General features: G+C 39.2%; 1 protein-coding gene across 4 annotated transcripts; it reads left to right on the plus strand.

Moving 5' to 3' along the window:
* Positions 1 to 872: 872 nt before the first annotated feature.
* On the plus strand, positions 873 to 17,837 carry LOC146464975 (indoleamine 2,3-dioxygenase 2-like). Of its 4 annotated transcripts, XM_085129078.1 has the most exons (16): positions 873 to 991; positions 2,856 to 2,954; positions 4,017 to 4,136; positions 4,592 to 4,643; positions 6,827 to 6,893; positions 7,693 to 7,707; positions 8,694 to 8,793; positions 9,408 to 9,428; positions 10,472 to 10,568; positions 10,932 to 10,983; positions 11,770 to 11,836; positions 12,566 to 12,647; positions 13,448 to 13,555; positions 15,082 to 15,178; positions 16,017 to 16,093; positions 16,695 to 17,837. In XM_085129078.1, the coding sequence occupies exons 1-16, from the start codon at positions 914 to 916 to the stop codon at positions 16,814 to 16,816; spliced, it is 1,254 nt and encodes a 417-aa protein (XP_084985204.1). In that variant the 5' UTR covers positions 873 to 913; the 3' UTR covers positions 16,817 to 17,837. The 4 variants fall into 4 exon arrangements, with proteins under 4 accessions (XP_084985204.1, XP_084985205.1, XP_084985206.1 ...); XM_085129079.1 differs by lacking the exon at positions 7,693 to 7,707; XM_085129080.1 differs by lacking the exons at positions 16,017 to 16,093; positions 16,695 to 17,837 and adding an exon at positions 15,836 to 16,007.
* Positions 17,838 to 18,450: the final 613 nt, after the last annotated feature.

Here is an 18,450-nt window from a genome sequence, read left to right on the forward strand (position 1 = left end):
ACTTGATAAGATCAAAGAATGAAATAATTAAATATGTTAAGTGAAGGTTAGGTTTCTCCATGGACTAGAGAGAGTGAACGCATTGAAAACATTGCACATTGTGACCAGGGACCAGGGACTTGAGATAAAACGTCTTCTATACTGAGAATTGTCGTGGATTTCTGAGGCCACGCGGAGGCGTTCGCGACATCCGATCATATCACACGCCAGACTGACCGGATTAGGAATGATCGGTAACCGGGAAAATATTAAAAACAACAACAACAACAACAACAACAATAAAAAAAAAAAGTGTAGTTGGGATCGATTCCGCAGCCCGTTTTTTGATGTTCCCTCCTCCAGGTTCCTCCGCAAGGATGATTCAAAAAGAATATATGATTAGATAGTTATTAAAGTAAAATAAATGAAAAAGCTGCTTTGTAAGACACTGAGTGAGTTCTTTATTTTTCTTAGTGATAGTGAAGTGAGCGAAACTACCCGACCTTTATTTTTCGCCTCTGCGCGTCTCCTCGCGCGGAAGGCAATTTTCTCCCGCGCTCGTGTGGTTCGCGCTTTATCACTGGGTGCAAATCAACAAGAACCTTTGTCACCTTTTCATACCCTACCTTTGAAAAGGAAGTGATGGATCAGCATGTGTCACGCTACAATATGGAAAGTTGGAACATTTTGTCATGGAACACAGGAACTGAAGAATATGAAAACACGAGACACCGGAATACTACGGTGTAGGGATCACAACGGAACACCAGCGCGCTCGACATCTTTCCGGAAATCCTTCTGACAGTGTCGGAACAACTGCTCATCACCCGGCAAGAGAAAATCCCCGATGGTATCCCCGATCAACCCCGATCCGATCCCCGAGTAAAAAAGTTAGTTTAAAAACTCATTCCCAGACTCCCCGGCGTGTTCACAAATGGCCTCCGTTCCCTCAACACTTCAGGAATTTGACATTTCCCCGGTTTTTGGGTTTATCCCGGAAAAAGAGCCTTTGGTAAGTATATCTTACTGCTAGAAAATAACAGATAAATCTAAGATTTCTTGCTTTTATTTTAGAATTGGCTTAATGTAAACAAAATACCCTTTTGTTGACTCGACTCGATCTGTTCAAACTCGTTGCCACTCGCGATTAAACATTCTGAAGGATTTACAATTCTTAAAAGTATTAAATAATTTATTTTCTGTGTGGAAATTTAACCAATTGCAATTTCATTAAATCTTGATGTGTTTCTTAAGAGACTCTACACAGTCAAGTGACTTCTGAAGAGTCACACAAAATCTTACATCTGAAACCTCCGAACTCCACTGGCTAGGAACTGCTAGGAAGCAAACCCTTTTCGCGGTCTTTCGCGGTAAATCCGCGATTTGGGACATCGCACCAGCTTGCGCAATTTCGTGATCTTTTTATCTTTGTCCTCATAATATACCCTTGTTTCCGAGGGTATTTTGAAAATTTCCGAACATCACCGAAGATATTCCAACGATTTACCGAACATTGGCGAAGATGTCCAAAACTCACAAGTTGTGCTTAGTCAAACAGAACCAGTCAAACAATGCGTTCTGAGCGAGTTTGGAGGACTCAAATGTAACATATTGCCACAAATTGTCCTATATACATTTTAGAGGACATTTTTTTGATGGAAGTTTCAAGGAATTGTGTAATTAAGTTATGTTCCAGAAAATATCCATCCCCCACCCACCCAAACACACGCCTGCACACCTCCAGAAATTCCAGTTGAGTTTTATACTTTCCCTTTGCCCTGGTGCCCAGATTTTTAAGTCTGTCTTGATCCACAGCATGCAGCATTGACACACACAAATTCCTGAGTTTAAAGACCTCTTAACTTAAACCCCTCTATCAAATTATAAATCACATGCTTACCAGTAACAATTTTTTATTCTTGTTTAAGTTTTGTTTGTTTTTTTTTTCCACATTTCAAATTTTTCAGAAATGAGTTGATTTATTTCAATTTTCCATATACGAACACAGAGATGCCAACCTGTGAAGATCTGAAATCTGGAGATTTTTTCTTCTGAGCACCCCCCCCCCCCCGTTATTAACCTTACCCTCCCCCCTAAGCAAAATTGATGCTCTTACCCCCCCCCCCCACCTTGTTGGCACAAAATTCGCACAACACTAGAGCTTTTTTTGTCCTGCTCTTTAATTGGTTGAACGTTTATCCAATCAGAAAGTCGTTTATATTGCAATGATGACAAAAAGCGTATTTTCTTTGGTTTCCGTCAAAGTTTGTGGCGGATTGGGTAAAACAGGTATGCAAATGTAGCCATGACACATTATTTGTTAAATTTATGGAACATTTGAGTTGAAATACTAGCCTATTATGCAAATAAAACGCCAAGTCGCGTTTATCCGGGAGGTTTAGTCACCCGTACGGGAGACCGGGAGATTCGTTCCGTATCCGGGAGAGTTGGCATGAGTGCGAACAGTATAATTATCCTGCAGAAAACTAACACCTAAAGCCCCCTGAAAGCTAAGACCCAGACACCTGAGACCTGGAAACTTCAGTGATATGAAGGTTTTTTTACAACTGCTGTTCATCAAGACTGTGTTTAAATATGTCCATTATGAAGCAAAGCAAGGTCAAAATTGCAAAGCAGTGAACACCCACTTCAGTCCCCTGGCAGGGATCATGATGACCTTTGGTAAACTGATAAGGTTTTACCTAAAAGAAGGCAAGGTATTGGACTGATGGGAAAAAAACTAATCAATGAATGGGTTTTGGCTCATTATCAGGAAATCAATATTGAGACTAGTTACTCTGTAATTTTCAATATTGAGTTTTTACTAAGAATTTCTATTATTATTTGTTTGTTTAATTTTTTTCTTTCATTTTCAGCAATGTTTACCAGAGTATTTTTCTCCTTGGGAGGAAGTTGCTCGAAACTTACCTTGCCTGGTAAAAGATGCTGAAGGGTTGCGACAGATGATTAAACATGTAAGGAAACTTATAAATTATGAGGTTAAACTTCATCCTAAGTCATGCAATACATTGTTCGTTCTTCAGACAAATTTTGAGTCTGGATGAAATTGTAGCTTAAGTATGGCAATGCAAATGAAAACTATTGAGTACTTCTTCACTTTCAATATTGGTTCAGTCTGTGATAGAACTGTAAAAGAAGTTAATTGTTACTTTTAAGTTTCTTTAAGTTTCTTTTAATTAATAAAAGCTATCAACTAAAGGAATACTTTCCTTTCCAGTACTGTTTTCACTACAATGCATCCTTGGAGACCCAGGGGCAGTTAGTCAGGTAGAAGGGATGTTCGTGGATGAAAGTTCCCTTCTATCCAACTAACTGCCCCTGCATGGGTCTCCAAGGATGACTACAAAGATGCGCAAGTTGGAAAAATTGCAGGATTCAAGTCAGTGACTGAAGAGGAAGATTTTTATCGAGGCAGTGACAGATTTCCAATTTTTTGACCATTGCACAAGGCTTTTATTAGAAGGTGGGACCCCCGGAACTTTTGGTGGGCGTGTGCGGCTCAGATCTCCAAACCCTGATCCTGTTTCAGACCATAATGTCTAATTTTCCAGTATCCCTTTCGAGACGTGACTCCCTGCTTTCTAGAATCCATATCAAACCCATTCCTGTAAAATCCATACCCATTTCAGACTTTCATACCAAGTCCGTGAAAATCTATACCCATTTCCAGATCAAAACAGCTAAAAAACCATAAAACCCCTTGGGGCTACACAAAACTATATACCTAGCTTTCTACTAGGGGAGTACTCCCACCCCCTAGGAGAGGGGGGTATCTTGTATCCATTTACTCTGAACATGATACCTGCCTTCTGAGAGATTTAAAGCCGGTGTGAGCAAGAGAGATTAATGAGTGGCACCTGTCTATTCACCATTTAGGATCCTCCTACCACAAAAATGAATAAAAATTGAACCTGACTACTGTTTGAATAAAATTTTAAATGCAGAGTTTGCTTTGTTAGTCTTGACCTGTAGGTGATGGGTAAGATCCACATTTCATTTTATTTTTAAATTTGTAGCTGCCCTTGTTAGACCATACCAAGCTGTCCTCAGAAGATGAGTGGAAGAGGGCTCATTTGGTTCTTGCTTGCATTTCTCATGCCTATGTGTGGTGCAAAGGAGACGCAGGAGTTGTCAAGGTACAACTGACAGAAGTAGATATGCAGCCAACTCTCCCAGATATGGAACGTTAAATCTCCCAGTTGCCCATATGGGTCACACCGTCTCTGGAATCAACTAAGGTTTTAAGCCCAAATTTTTCCAAAAATATCCACAAGATTTTAGTCTCGCAAATAATCATGTTATGGTTCCTTTTGGTGCATTTTTAGCATCTTTCACCTAGTTTGTTAATTAAAGCCCCTCCCCCCCATCTCTTCAAAAAAATATTGCAGGCGGGGTCAGCTTGGGCCATTTGCTGAGGGGTGGTTTATGGCACACAAGAAAGCATCTGCAGATTTCTGACCTTAAGAGATTGACATTTCTGCCAGATGTATTTGTTATAAATAAATAATTGTAGGTTATTATTCAGATGATACAGTTTAAGCATAACACCAGCTTAAAAGAAAATTGTCATGAAATTTAATTTTGGTTACAGGTCCTTCCAAAGTGTTTGGCAGTTCCTTGGGTGGCAGTAGCTAACCATTTGGGTAAATGAGTAAAAATGTATTGTGTACATAATATATTTATTGATTTATTAGGCAAGCTTAAATTCTTAGTTCTTAAATAATTGGAGGGCTTGGAGGGAAAACAGTGCATGTGAAAATTTGACTGCAAAAGGAACATTCTAGCAATCTTTCGCTTAGTTGTTTGAGTTTTTAGCAAATGTTATCAAGCTATTAATTCATCAAATTCAAGCCAGTGATATTCAGGAGTCAATTTAATAATAATAATAATAATAATAATAATAATAATAATAATAATAATAATAATAAAATCGATAATAATAATAATAATAATAATAATAATAATAATTATAATAATTCTAGTGCATTACATTAAAATCTCAATGCTTTTACAATGTACAACAATTTAAGGAATACAATATCAATAAAATCGATAAATTATTATAATAATAGTAATTCTAGCGCATTACATTAAAATATCAATCCTCTTACAATGTACAACAAATTATTTAAGGAATGCAATTTCAATAAAAGCAAATTTGATAAAAGTAGATAAATGTAGTTTACCAGTTGGGCATGTTGTGCAAGCTTGTATATACAGGCCCATAGCGGGTGGAGGGGCAGGGGGGGCTTGAGCCCCCCCCCCCCCCCCATCAGAATTTTTGGAAGTTAAAGAGCAATGTGCCCAAAAATATATAATTAAAACAAATTAATGTTGAATTCTGATGCTGCAAGTGCCTTTTCACAACCTTTAATAGTCTGTTTACTACCTGTCAGTTTCCTTCGCTAACAGGCACTCCTATCTTGTGAATCGGCAACAAGAATCAAAATGGATTGAAATCAACCAATCTGAAGCCGTGAAAGCTGTCAAAATAAACTACTTGTTTTCTAAGACATCCGCTCATTTTAAGCAATACAAATGTCCTTAGTTTATAACAATTTAGTGTTCCCGCGTTGTCACACAAAAAAGCCACACAAATATGTCCTCAAGACCAGAAAAAAAAATTCTCCTGCGGTCGGATTCTTACTGCCCGATTCCAAATTTAAAAAGAGAAAGAAAAATTTGTTGTCGTTTGTCTAAGTCCTCTTTCAAACGTGAAATTAGGAAACTTCACGTAGTAGTCCACATTAAAGAAAAGGCAAAAACATGGGATCATGTTTACTATAGGTAGGGTCGACTGATATATCAACCGCTATATCAGTCGACATAGCGGTCGAGACTCAGTCGATAGTCGGTCGATATATCGGTTGAGATGTATGTCGGCCGATATAGCTTTTAGTTCACCGATACTTCGACGATAGTTGGTCGATACTTAACTGATGTATCGTTCAATAATTATTCTTCGACTGCAGGACCACAGGCCAGCAGATTCAACTTAGGCTCTGACTGGTTCTGTTTAAAAGCTAGAAATCAGAAGATCGGTGATGATACAAACTGGAAAAACAAATTACCATGTCCCTAACTCCCAGTGCTCTTCGGTTCGCTTCATAAAGTAATTGTGCCTCACACTGCAACATTTTCCCCCATTGCATGATAATTATATTTATTAATGACGTTACGCTTAAAAAAGATAGCCATTAGACTCACCTGCTAAATTAACACAAAACCGATATGCAACCAACAGTTGACCAATATATCACCGATAGTTGACCGATATACCACCAACAGTTGACCGATTTACCACCAACACGGTCGAGGTGCGTCTACGAAATATTGACTGATACTCGGCCGATAGTCTATCTCTCCTCTTGATCGAGTCTCGACCGACTATTGACCTACTGTGGACTGACTATCGACCGAGTCTCGACCGATATAGCAGTCGATATATCGGTCGACACTACCTATAGTAAACATGATCCAAAACATGTACCTAAGAGTGAGATTCAGGTGCAAAGTTATTGTTTTACTTACTAAATCTACGGGGGGGGGGGGGGGGGGGGTTTATGTTCTTGTTGCATCTTAAACTCCCAAATCAGTCTGTTTTTGAGTGACGAGTGGGGGGGGGGGGGTGGTTTTGTTTCACCATTTTGCTAAGCCCCCTCAGTTGTTTTAGCCTTGCTACGGGCCTGATATACTGTTCATTTTCCTTAGTTACCCTGAGGAAGTCTTTCCTAACAAAGCCAAATTATTGACATGAAAGAATTTAGTTACCAGTTTTTGTTGGATTGTAAAGTCTAACTTGCAGATGTTTTTAAATATGCCATAGATATTCCTCCTGTAATAACACACTGTAGTTATGCTCTTTACAACTGGAAATATATTGATCCAAACCGGTAAGCTGAACATAAAATCATGAATATAATAATTATGTTTCCTAATAACCTTAAGCTTGTAAATATATAAAGCAATCAGCTTATTATTTGCCACCTTTGTAGCCATTATTACGGCTTTTCACATCCACAGCAGAAACAAGAAGTCCCATTCAGACTCAGATCTTCACAACTCATGTTCTTTAGCATTTATATTTAATAGATCCAGGTTGCTCAATAATAACCCCATTATTGTTTGCCATGCTTGTAAAAATTTGTAAATATGGTGCGATTATTGTGCAGTTCCAGAAAAAATCCATACCCACCCCATGGAAGGTCATTGGAAATTCCTTGGGGGAGGGGGGTCTTTAAAGTCAAAATTCTAGAAGTGAAGTATGAAGCTGAACTGGAATTTTCTGGGGGGACGGGGTGTGTATTTAACACATGGGGGGAGTATGGATATTTTCTGGAACTGCACATTTTGTGTGTCCATTTGATGCTAATGGTCTGAGCCTTGAGATCTTTTGAAGCCCCATTCCTGGTATCCATCATTATTTGACTATGCTCTGCCCATTATTTTTCATTTGGGATTTGATTAAACTATCTTGCAGAGAATAAGGTGAAGTTTTCTTGTCAATTAGTTATAAGTTGTGTTCCTATGCCTTGACAAAAAATCCTTAGACTGTTATTAGTTTGATTTTGTTTTATTAATATTTTGCAATATTTGTTACTAACATGTTTTGAGGACTGTTGCGTTTTCTGTTTCATTTGTGTTTCTTTTCCTTTTTTGTTTCACCTTTGCCTTATAATTTCCTGACTGGAGGCCTCTTAGTATGGAGTAAGTTTTGTCATTAATTTTCTAACTTTTTTATATAATTATGTATCATTGTCACATAATTTATCTTTTCTTTTTTCTTTCATATTACCGGTAATATTATAAATTGTTTTTTATAATTATTTTTAAATTATTTTATCAAGCAGAGGGAATTAGTATTTTCTGTATATAAATGAGTTGAGTAAAATAAAAGATTTTGTTGATTGTGACATAGGAGTTACCATCCTTTTACAGGCTGTATGTTTTACTTTTTCAAGAAATTAACTGAGGCGGACTGACTGACGAAGTGACTGATTAATTTAAATTATTAGCATATTGTGGGAAGGTAGGCCTTTTCCAAGGGGGAGTTAATTAAAGGGAAGTATGAAGCTATATTTATTGCAGTTTCCAAAGGGGTGGGGGTAAGGGGTCCAAACCAAATGACTTCGTATGGGATGGGTATGTATATTTTCTGGAAAAGCACATTCAATCATTATGATTGATTGATTGCTTGATTGATTTACTGCAGATGGACTGACCCATGACTAGAGACTGTTGAATGATTGATTGACTGACTGTCTGACTGACTGATGACTGCTGTCCGGCTGACTGACTAATTGACTGGCTGGCTGACTGACTGACTGACTGACTGACTGACTGATTGTCTGACTGTCAGAGTGACTGGCAGACTGGTGACTGACTGATTGACCACAGATCTTGAGTGTGACTTACTGAGTGACTGGCTGCTTGCTTGACTGAATGACTGACTTTTTCACTGACTGACTATTATACTGACTGTTGGATTGACTGACCTGACTGACTGACTCAGACTGACTGACTGACCGACATACCAAGTAATTATTATTATTATTGACTGACTGAAGTTATGGTATCATTATCAAGTTGATCTTAATCGGTTCTAAATTATGGATTGGTACAATGAATGCTGACTTTAATTTTAAATTGATATCAATGTGAGTAAGCATCTAACAGCCACCTTTTACTTCCAGCAACATGGATTTGGCTGTCACGATCACAGGTTCATCCACAGAGAAAGGATTTGTGGCAATACCTCTTCAAATGGAGTTAGATTTTGGAAAAAAACTGCATGTAAGAGCACATGATTTATATAAATAACATGACAGTATATTCATACTAGTGAGTTCAGAAAAAACTAAGTACTGGTAAATAAATAATATTAATGCCATGGGTTTATGACTGTGTTGAGCATTGGTGGATCAAAGACATGTTCTAAAGTGGGGGCCCATGGCCTGGCGTGCAAATGTATAATAAAAGTTATTATTAAAAAAAATGCCATTTTGTTTTTAGAGAATAAGATTGGGGGGGGGGGGGGGCAGGCACCCTAGACCTGTCCTTTAGATCCCCCATCACTAAAATAAATCTGAGGAAAAGACTGATGCTTAAGTTTTCATGAACAAACTACAAGTCTAATGCTCCCCCTCCCCCCCATATCCCCTGGTGTATTGCTTTTCAATAACAGGTTTACTGTCAGCATTTCATTACATTTCCCAATATTTCCTGCTTTTGGCAAGTTATTTAGTACATGATTGAGTGTTTATCAACCTTGTGCTTTGCAGTCCAGTGCAGCTGACCACAAAAATGCTGTGTCATTCTCAAACAGTTTAGAAATGGGACACTGATATTTTTTTGTTGTTTTTAAAAGGTCAATATTTTGTTTGTTTTGTTCTTATTTTGTTTTTTAGGGTATCATTGATGGACAAAAGGTCAGAGCTTGCTTAAAATTCAGTTCATTTATTTTCACATTTTGTTAGCATTTCTCTTAACTATTTAATTTTTTGTGCAAACTCTTTATAATGATATACACTATAATGAACGATATACGCTATATACCGTAATAAATAATATTTAAACACTTCATACCATATACACTATGTAAACAATATAATTATATTACATTCATCCAGAAAAAATATAAAGTAAATATTAACAGAATTTCTTGTTTATATTTATAAGGAATTTCCGCAAAGTCTTGAGCATGCTGGCTTCCCTTGTAAAATTCTTCCCAGGGTCCTATTTATAAGATTATTTAGAGGCCTGTAAAATCCTGCAGGATCCTTGTAAGATTTTTAGGATCCTGTTTAAGTCTTTCATGATTCATGTAGGATCCTAAGGTGAATGCATGCTTTAAGATCAGAATAGCAAGATCTCTCAAGAGCTGTGTCCACAGGATCCTGCAAGATTCTTTACAATCTGTGCAGAGAATTCAAGGATTGTTATGAGATTATGCAGGATCCTTGAAGGTCTTTCAGGGTTAGAAGTGAAGACCTTATGGATTCTTCAAGATCCATTAACATCCTTATGCAGATATTCAAAGATCCTTGAGGATCTTTCAAAGATTACCACCAGGTTTGGTCATGATCAGTTAGTTTGTAGTCAGTAAATACCTGTTTCTCTAGAATCCATACCCATTTTCAGTCTTTTAGACCAAAATGGTTAAAATCTATACCTTATTATTTCAGACAAAAATGGCTCAAAAATCATACCTTTGGACCCACACATACCTATATAACTTGTATAGAGGAGTAACCCCCACCCCCATCCAATATACAGTCACCTTCCGACTTGAATAGACAAACCTTTAAACATTGGTCTCTAATTAACAAACACCAGGCTTCATAATATGTACATAAAAGGTACTGAACAAATTAAATGAAACTTATCTAAGCCATTGCCCTGTTTACATGAATTACTTTTTTGAACATTTATACTCAATCAGATAATTTACTGCTGTGTTTTCTGTTTTCAGTCTGTTAAGAATGCTGATAGGACAGGGCTCTTAAAAGCCTTAAAGTCCATCAAGGACACAATAACAAAACTTATAGCATCATTTTTACGGACTAACGGTAAATAAATTTTATTGTGTATTTGTTCGACTGACACTTCTTACATTTTGAGGCAGTAAATTCAATCGAGATGTCCACAGCAAAGCCTGAGTTTCTACTTCAAAATATGCCTGGAAAACATAGTGAGTTTTCCTGTGTCTGAATACCTCAAGCAGACACTCATCTCCTTTGGATACTGTCATGTAATTTTCTACAGTTATTTAATTTGGCCAGCCTCAAACAAAAACGTGTTTCCTTTCCTGTAAACTTTAATTCCCTCTCTCCCTTCCCTTTTCCTTCCTCCGCCCCAGAGTCAGGCTTATTCAATTGTAATGTTGAATTATTTGTGTTCCAAGCTTATTAATGTCCTTGGTTTATTTGTAGAGGTTGTCGATCCTGATGAATTTTACAATAATCTAAGGCCTTATCTTGCTGGGTAAGTGAGACAGCGTCACTCAAGTAACTGTAAAGTAAACCTTCCAATTTGTTTTTCTTGGAAAATGTCGAATATAAATATCACAGCACCATTGGAAGAACTTTCATTTGAGTGTTCACATGGTAGTGCCTCCATGAATTATTTGCAAACAGCTTTTTTGTTTAATTTTTGCGTGTTTATTCAAAGAATGACATAGGCTTTCTCGGGGGAGAAGTACTCCCCTAAGTAACCTATATGGGTATTTGCGGCACGAAAAGGTATTGTTTTTGTTTTGGTCAGAACCAGAGTATAGATTTTAACCATTTTGGTCGGACAGTCCAAAAATAGGTCTGGATTCTAGGAACGCGGTCTGAAAATGGATGTGAATTTTAAATGCCGCGTCTACTGCAAAAGGGTACCGGGAAATTACGTTTTAGTCTGAAATAGGATCAGAGTTTGGAAAACCGAGCTGCACATCCCCCGGGGTTTTTTACGTTTCACACCCTTCATGGGGAAGATATGACTTAAAATAGGGTTACCTGTCATTATGCTTGGTGCAGCACAAAAACCGATGCGGGACAAAGTGTCCCACTAACAAGAGAGCGAGACGACGCTCCGGTACACTGAACCGAGATCAGTGTTTCATGTGTTAAGATAAGTTCTATAACAGCGGCGCTGCAGCATAAAACTAATGCCAAGATCAGTGTCTCGTTTGTTAACTGAAGGCTTAGGAGGTATGGTTTTTAGGCCGGCCCAAAAGTTGTCTGTTATGCTATGAACGTAGCCGAACGATTCCTTGTTTTGTAGGTGGCATGGCAATCCAGCTTTACCGGACGGTCTGATCTATGAAGGTGTTAGTGAGACACCACTGCAAGTGAGTGTTTATCACTAGCAATACTAATTTACAGCTGTTGTTACTGAAAAGAGTACGGACAAAAAAGAAAACTACCAACTCGACGCTGTGCGCCTCACTGACTATCATCTCATATCCAACTAGCAAAAGTGGAATAATTGTTAATTATAAAATGTGTTCATATGACAACAAACGTGTGATTTTCAATATCTTACTCATCCACATACTCTAGTTCACGTTGCACACCAGCGGCGCACCTTGATATTTTTTTTCGCCATGTACGTACGGTTTGCGAGCGCGGAAAGCATTATCAGTCTAAGGGTATGCTCTGCCAGGAAATTTTTAAATTTATGAGCTCGGATGTATTTTCCTGCGTCTTCCAGGAAGGGTATTTTTCAAAAGATGTAGATCTGGGAACCACGTGCTTCTTCACTACAGAAAAGAGTCTCGTTTTTAGGACGGCACCAAATATCGATCAGTTTCATTTCAGATGTCAGTTGTGAAGGATACAAAGGGGAAACGGGATGGGTTCGAGAATTTCTTCCTCGGGCGGCAAACCACACAAATTCCACACCAGGGAGGAATAAAATTGACCAGGGAACGTTTTAGAATCTTCCATGGACCAGGGAGGACAAAATAATCCACCAAGGAGGCTAGCTCATCTAGAAAAGAACGAGGTTTTATGTCAAAGTATTTTGATCTGAAATGCTTCTTTTAAATAGAAGCATAACAGATTTTATTTGTTTACAGTATTCTGGTGGAAGTGCAGCAGAATCCTCAGTTTTTCAAGTTCTGGATGCAGCTTTAGGCGTCTTTCATTCAAAAGATACAGGTAGAAAGACAAACATAATGTTAAAGAGCGAATTATTTGATGCAGTCGAGGGCAATGTGAGTGGTGGAGCTATGAAGACAATCGACTCCCCTCCTTTGTCGTTTTGTCGTTTTGGGTACTCAAACTTTGCTCTTATTTGAACAGCGCCAACAGCTACGAGAGCTGCCCTGAAAACAGTATTTTGAAGTCAATCCATGTTTTGAATTAAACACAGGTTGTGACAATATGGAGCGTTCCTAACTGACCTAAAATCTTTTAAGGCAACTTCGTTGTTCGGGTGGAGATTCCTGAGTTTGTCCAGTTAGGAAGGAAGTGGAGGGTGGGAGAGACCAGCGTGAGTGAATCAGGGGGGATGTAGGTAGGAAGGCTACAGGAGGAAGTAAAATAGATACCGGGAAAACAGGAGGCGAGGGAAACTGAAGATGGGGGGAGGGGGGGGGGGGGGAGTCCAGAGAAGGATTCCGGAAGCGGGACGTTCTTGGAGGACGTGATCATTAGGTTGTGTCGGTGTCATGGGTAGCTAATAAAGGAACTCCGAGGGATGTTATAACATGCTAATCGTAGGAAACGTGAGAGGATCTCTTTCTATTCATTCGTGAAAATCTCTTTGACTGAGGTAGATTTTGAAAGCGTGATAGTGGAAGGTAACGACACTAATACTAACTACACCCCTCTCGATACCGCCCGCTCACGAACAGAGAAAAAAAATAAATGAAACTTAATATTATGGCAGTTCCTGTTACCAAAAACGGATGAAGTAAGTTTTTCCCTGTGACCAAATTTATCTTATCTATATCCAGATAGCTGTTCAGGTGGTCGGTTTTTAGAGAGAATGCGTGACTACATGCCACCCAAGCACCGTGCATTTATAGAGGCTGTAGCACACGGACCTTCTATTAGAAAGTTTGGTGAGTTTCCTTTTTTAGAACCACAACGTGTGTCGAGGTGCTAGAATTTTTTCTGTTTTTTTTTTTCGCTCTGATTTGTCTTGCTTGTGTATGATCTTGAATTCACTGTTTTATTCGTATAATTTTTGGTTTGTTTTGACCAGTTCCCTTAGGTGCCGGTGAGCCGTTCATCCTCTAAGGCCCCGTTCACACTAGGCACCCGGTACCCATTCTTGGGTACGGGCACTGGCCTGAATATATCTTTCTTTGGTGCCTGAGAAAAAATCTCAGAACTGTACCCGGGCATGGACACTACCTCAGCGGGTAGTACGGGGCACGGTCCTTAACTGGCAAGAGCACTGGTTAGAACAGGATTTTGATCAGTTCCCGCGCTTTTCCCCCATGCCTCTCTGCGATACAGCAAACAAAATGGCGGGCGCTAAAATTCACGCACCGAATACGGTTACTCTGTCCTTGGGAACCAACGAGTCTGATCAACGTGCTTTTCAGTGACCGTACACAGGGCCCTGGCACGGGCACCTAGTCTGAACAGGGTCTAAGATTGTGTACGTCCAAACCAATAAAAAATATGGACTATAAAAAAAGATATGTCTGTTGATGTCGAAAAGCCGCACTTGGTGAAACGGGTTACCCAATCACTCGGGTCAACTTTGACCAAATATCAAGTATGTGGGGGAATTCGCCCTTGCTTAATTATTTATAACCCTCAATGAAGAAGCGTTCTTTTAAAAGTCTAGGTTGGACTCCCTACGCAGGGTTTTCAACTGTTTTGTAAAGTAGCGGACATACTTCTGAAAGCACCGGACGTGAATGTTTTCTTGGCGCCGTAAGGCGCCTCGCGAGTGCCGAAGGCGCAAGCACCTAGGGGGGTCTGGGGGCATGCTCCCCCTTGAAATTTTTAAAATAGAATACTCAGAAATGCCATTTCCAGCGTTTCTGGAACCAAAGAAACAGTTTTCTAGGCAATGCTGGCGCTTACTAAAATGCTCTTTAAAAAGTAAATAACTGAATGAAAATGGTCAGTTGGTAGGGGGAGGGGGAGGCTAAAATGCTCTTTAAAAAGTAAATAACTGAATGAGAATGGTCAGTTGGTAGGGGGAGGGGGAGGGAGAATGGCAATAACAGAATTTTCATTGGCTTATCATTGCGAATTTATTTGATTTTCAAAAATGTTTGGTAACTTGATCTCAAAGTACCGGACGTGGAATGGCAAAAGACCGGACGAAACGTCCGTCCTCCGGCCTCAAATGAAAACCCTGCCTACGGGCACCTAGAAGGCCACAGGTTCGACTCTTGTTGGGAGGACTCAAATTATTTTCTGAGTTAATTCGACTTGAGAACGTTTAGCTTCGCTTCTTCGTTAACTCATTTATTTAAGTAGTCACTTCACTTGTCATGTATTCATCAACCTATTCAGATATATTCTCTTTTTTTTTTCACCAATAAAATGGTTTATCTGTGTTGCACATTTTCTCCCTCTGCCTGGATTTATAAAACATTATTGTTTTTAATTTTTTTCTTGGAAGTGGTTTCAAGTGGAGATCCCTTCCTACTCGAAGAATACAATCAGTGTGTGGAAAAATTAAAGGATTTCAGAAATGTTCACTTGCAAGTTGTAACCAGGTAATTGTTGCTTGTTGGCTGGTCGTGGGAAGCTAGGACCCAATGAAATTTTTCGAAGGGGTGTCTGTGACAGTGAAGTATTGGGCCTCACGATATTGAAAAGCCCATCTGTAATTACCTCGTTTATCAAGTAGGGCTGTATCCCGTTACACTTTATAGAAACCTATCCGGTCGTGATCCAGTGTATAGTGAAAAGGAGACGGTAAAACAATGGCACATATTTGTTCACATCATGCTGGATTAGACTATGAGTAGTGTTATTTTTTTCTGAAGGATAGTAAGCGAGGGAAACGCGCGAGGCGCCAAAATCGCCTCCCGCGAGAACACGCGACGCGCGGGGGAAGAGATTTTGTATGTCACACTGATCCATTCAGCTGTTCACGATACGGTTGGAGTGTCACGAAAGCCTATTTGATTCAAAGTGTTCAACTTTCAAGACCGCATAGAGTCGTTTCAAAATTGGCATTTCACGACCAAAAGAGCCTATCTGTTGTTGCTTTCGTTCCAAGCACAAAAGCTATCTGGTATACCCCTAGCAGACTCAGAAAGTTGTTCAAAATGGCGATCCTTCCAGTAGTCCCATTTCGAAAAACAACGGAAAGTGAGTAATTTTTGAATAAACTTTTTTTAAAAATTTCTTTTATTTTTGTTCTCTAGGCGTCGCATTCAAGCTGAATCTGTAATAACTTCAAAAAAAAGCCAATTATTTCAGTCGTCAGTTGTACGTCCACTTGGAGAACACAGAGTGAATATGAATTATGGTCTTGAATAGTTAAAGAGCATAACACAAGCTTTTCTTACAGAGCTTTAAACTTGTACGTGTTTAATGTATGTGCAGGTACATCATTGTTCCTGCAAACAGAGGCAAAGAAAACAAGGAGTTGGGAATGGCCTTACGAGGAACGGGAGGGTCTGGTAAGTTAGGTTAATTTGGTAAAACGTTTTACATTTCGATACACCAACATTATAAACATAATAAACTAATAATCAAAGATTAGGGAGTGCGTTTGATGATCTCAGTCCCAGGCTCTCTCTCCTTGCTAAGTGATGATGATGTCATCCTCGGGGATGTCACATACGCGTCCCAAGATCCATTAATTCGCTGATTGTCCCATACAATCTCGACTGCAAGCGCAATTACTAATTGCGTTTACTCCTGAGGAGTACGTTCTTTCTACGTCGAACGCAATAGTCATTGACGATTTAACCAATCAGGTTCGCGTGGTAAAGGTCGTATTCGACCACAATAAATGTCTGCGATTTAGAATCGCGTTTACGGCAAACGGCAAACGTTAGATTCGCGTTTATGTTTTCTTGAAAAAATTAGTACACAGATGAGGATGGTACAAAGCAATTCTGGCCTTTGATGCTAGCGCAAAATTACCGGTGCTCCAAAAAACCAGCTAGCGGTAAATGTATGGTAAACATGGTGACGTAGTATTTCTGCCGTTTGCTGTAAACACAATTCTAAATCTCTTTCTCTTTCTCGCTCACACGCCTGTTCGCACCTTTGCAGGGCTTATGTCTTTCCTGAAGCAAATCCGAAACGATACTTGTAACGCTGCTGGATCCAACAACTCTGACAAACTTTCATCGGAAGCAGAAGAGAAGGAGGCAAATGGCGAAGGGATACGGTAGAGACGAAATCGGATGGGAAGTGCTGCCCAGCTCAGTTAGGACGGCGTTTACAAAATTATAGCTTTTTGTCAACAGAGACAAAAAAATGCTTACTCTTAATTCAAAAGCTCTGAAAATCATACATCAATCAAGAATGTGGAACAAGGTTGTCGCGTCAGATGCCCCAATCATCATGAAACGTCCTGCAGACTAAAAAAGCTCATCAAGTTTGTTGCGAACACGCTTTGCTCCGATTGGTTGCAAGACAGTCGTTTTTTTTGTGAGATGCGATCACAGAAAGAGCCGAATGCGTGGATTCTCGGTCGAAAACCTTGCACGAACATAAAGTGTTTGAGGCGGGAAAAATCCGCGCTCCCCCAGCTTGTTCGTTCGAAGGCAGACTAACGCGAAACATACGGACTGTTTTGCAGTGTGTTTGCATAGGTGAGTACTGAATGGCGCGGTAATCAGACTGCGCTATATATCAGGTCACGAGTCCAGGTCTTCGAATTCAAGTCTTATAAAAAGATGACGACAGAATTACATTTTTTATAAAACAACCAGTATTTATTTCAACCGAGTGGAGCTAATCTGGAGCTTCGCCGTTTTTCCACCGAGGTTCTTTATTTCCAGAGTTTGTCAAAGCACGGTGAAGCTAATCTAAGATGAGTGTCAACCTTTCAATTAAGATTTTTGAAAAATGTTTTTGGCCTTCTCACTTCCAAAGTTATACGTGGCAGTGTAAAACCTGAGGTGAAACAGAGAGCGCAAAGCAAAGTCCATTATTCTTCGTCGCTAACCTTTCCGGCCGCGTTACGCGCAAAAGTTTTCGGGCTCAGTCTGAGAGCAAAGTATTATTTCGAAAATCATGGAAAATTAAAATTTTGTGTGTAAAATTACCAGTACCCGCACCACCAATATACTCTTCGGAACATCCAGTAGTTGCAAGATGTTTCCAAAGCCGTTGCCGGGTTCTTGAAATTTATGGACTTGAAATTCTTAAATTCTTGAATTTATGGACTAAAACGCAAAGAAAGGCGGTCAGATTTCCAATCGATATAGAAATTCCCGTACACGCCACTGTTTTAGAAACTAATGCTTTTCAATTATCCCCACTGGATGTTCCATAGATTAACGTTTGCGTGGGTAATTCGCGTTTTTCGGTCAATTTGGGTGCAGTTATTGCTTTATCCAAGAAATTTTAATTTCCTGTGTTTCTTTAGTTCACTGTGTTTAAAATTATATACAAGTTTTTGTTGAAAACTGGATCATTGTATAATGTAATTCCAGGGATTTGATTGGCTCATCGGCCATGGTATATGAGCCAGCCATGCCCGAGAAATAGCGACCATTAAATTGCTTTCTGCGGGTTGTTCTTGCAACGCGAAATCAGCAAGATCTAGCAATATTTCTTGATAATTTTCAATAAAACAATTACTCCACTCGCGCCTGTGGGATGTGAGATGATTATAGCCAACTTGGCGTTACATCATCTCATATCCAATGTGCGCTCGTGGAATAATTGTTAAGTATACTTTGCTCTAACTCAGAAAACTGAACTCTTAAAGGTCTTTGGTAAAGTGGTCACAAATGTTTAGTATAACCTTAAATTTAAGTCCGAACGCAAGTAAAATTTAAGTTATAGTGCAAAATCA

The sequence above is a fragment of the Pavona decussata genome, unplaced genomic scaffold (genome assembly GCF_977016875.1).
Source record: "Pavona decussata unplaced genomic scaffold, jaPavDecu1.1 SCAFFOLD_158, whole genome shotgun sequence".
NCBI lineage: Eukaryota > Metazoa > Cnidaria > Anthozoa > Scleractinia > Agariciidae > Pavona > Pavona decussata.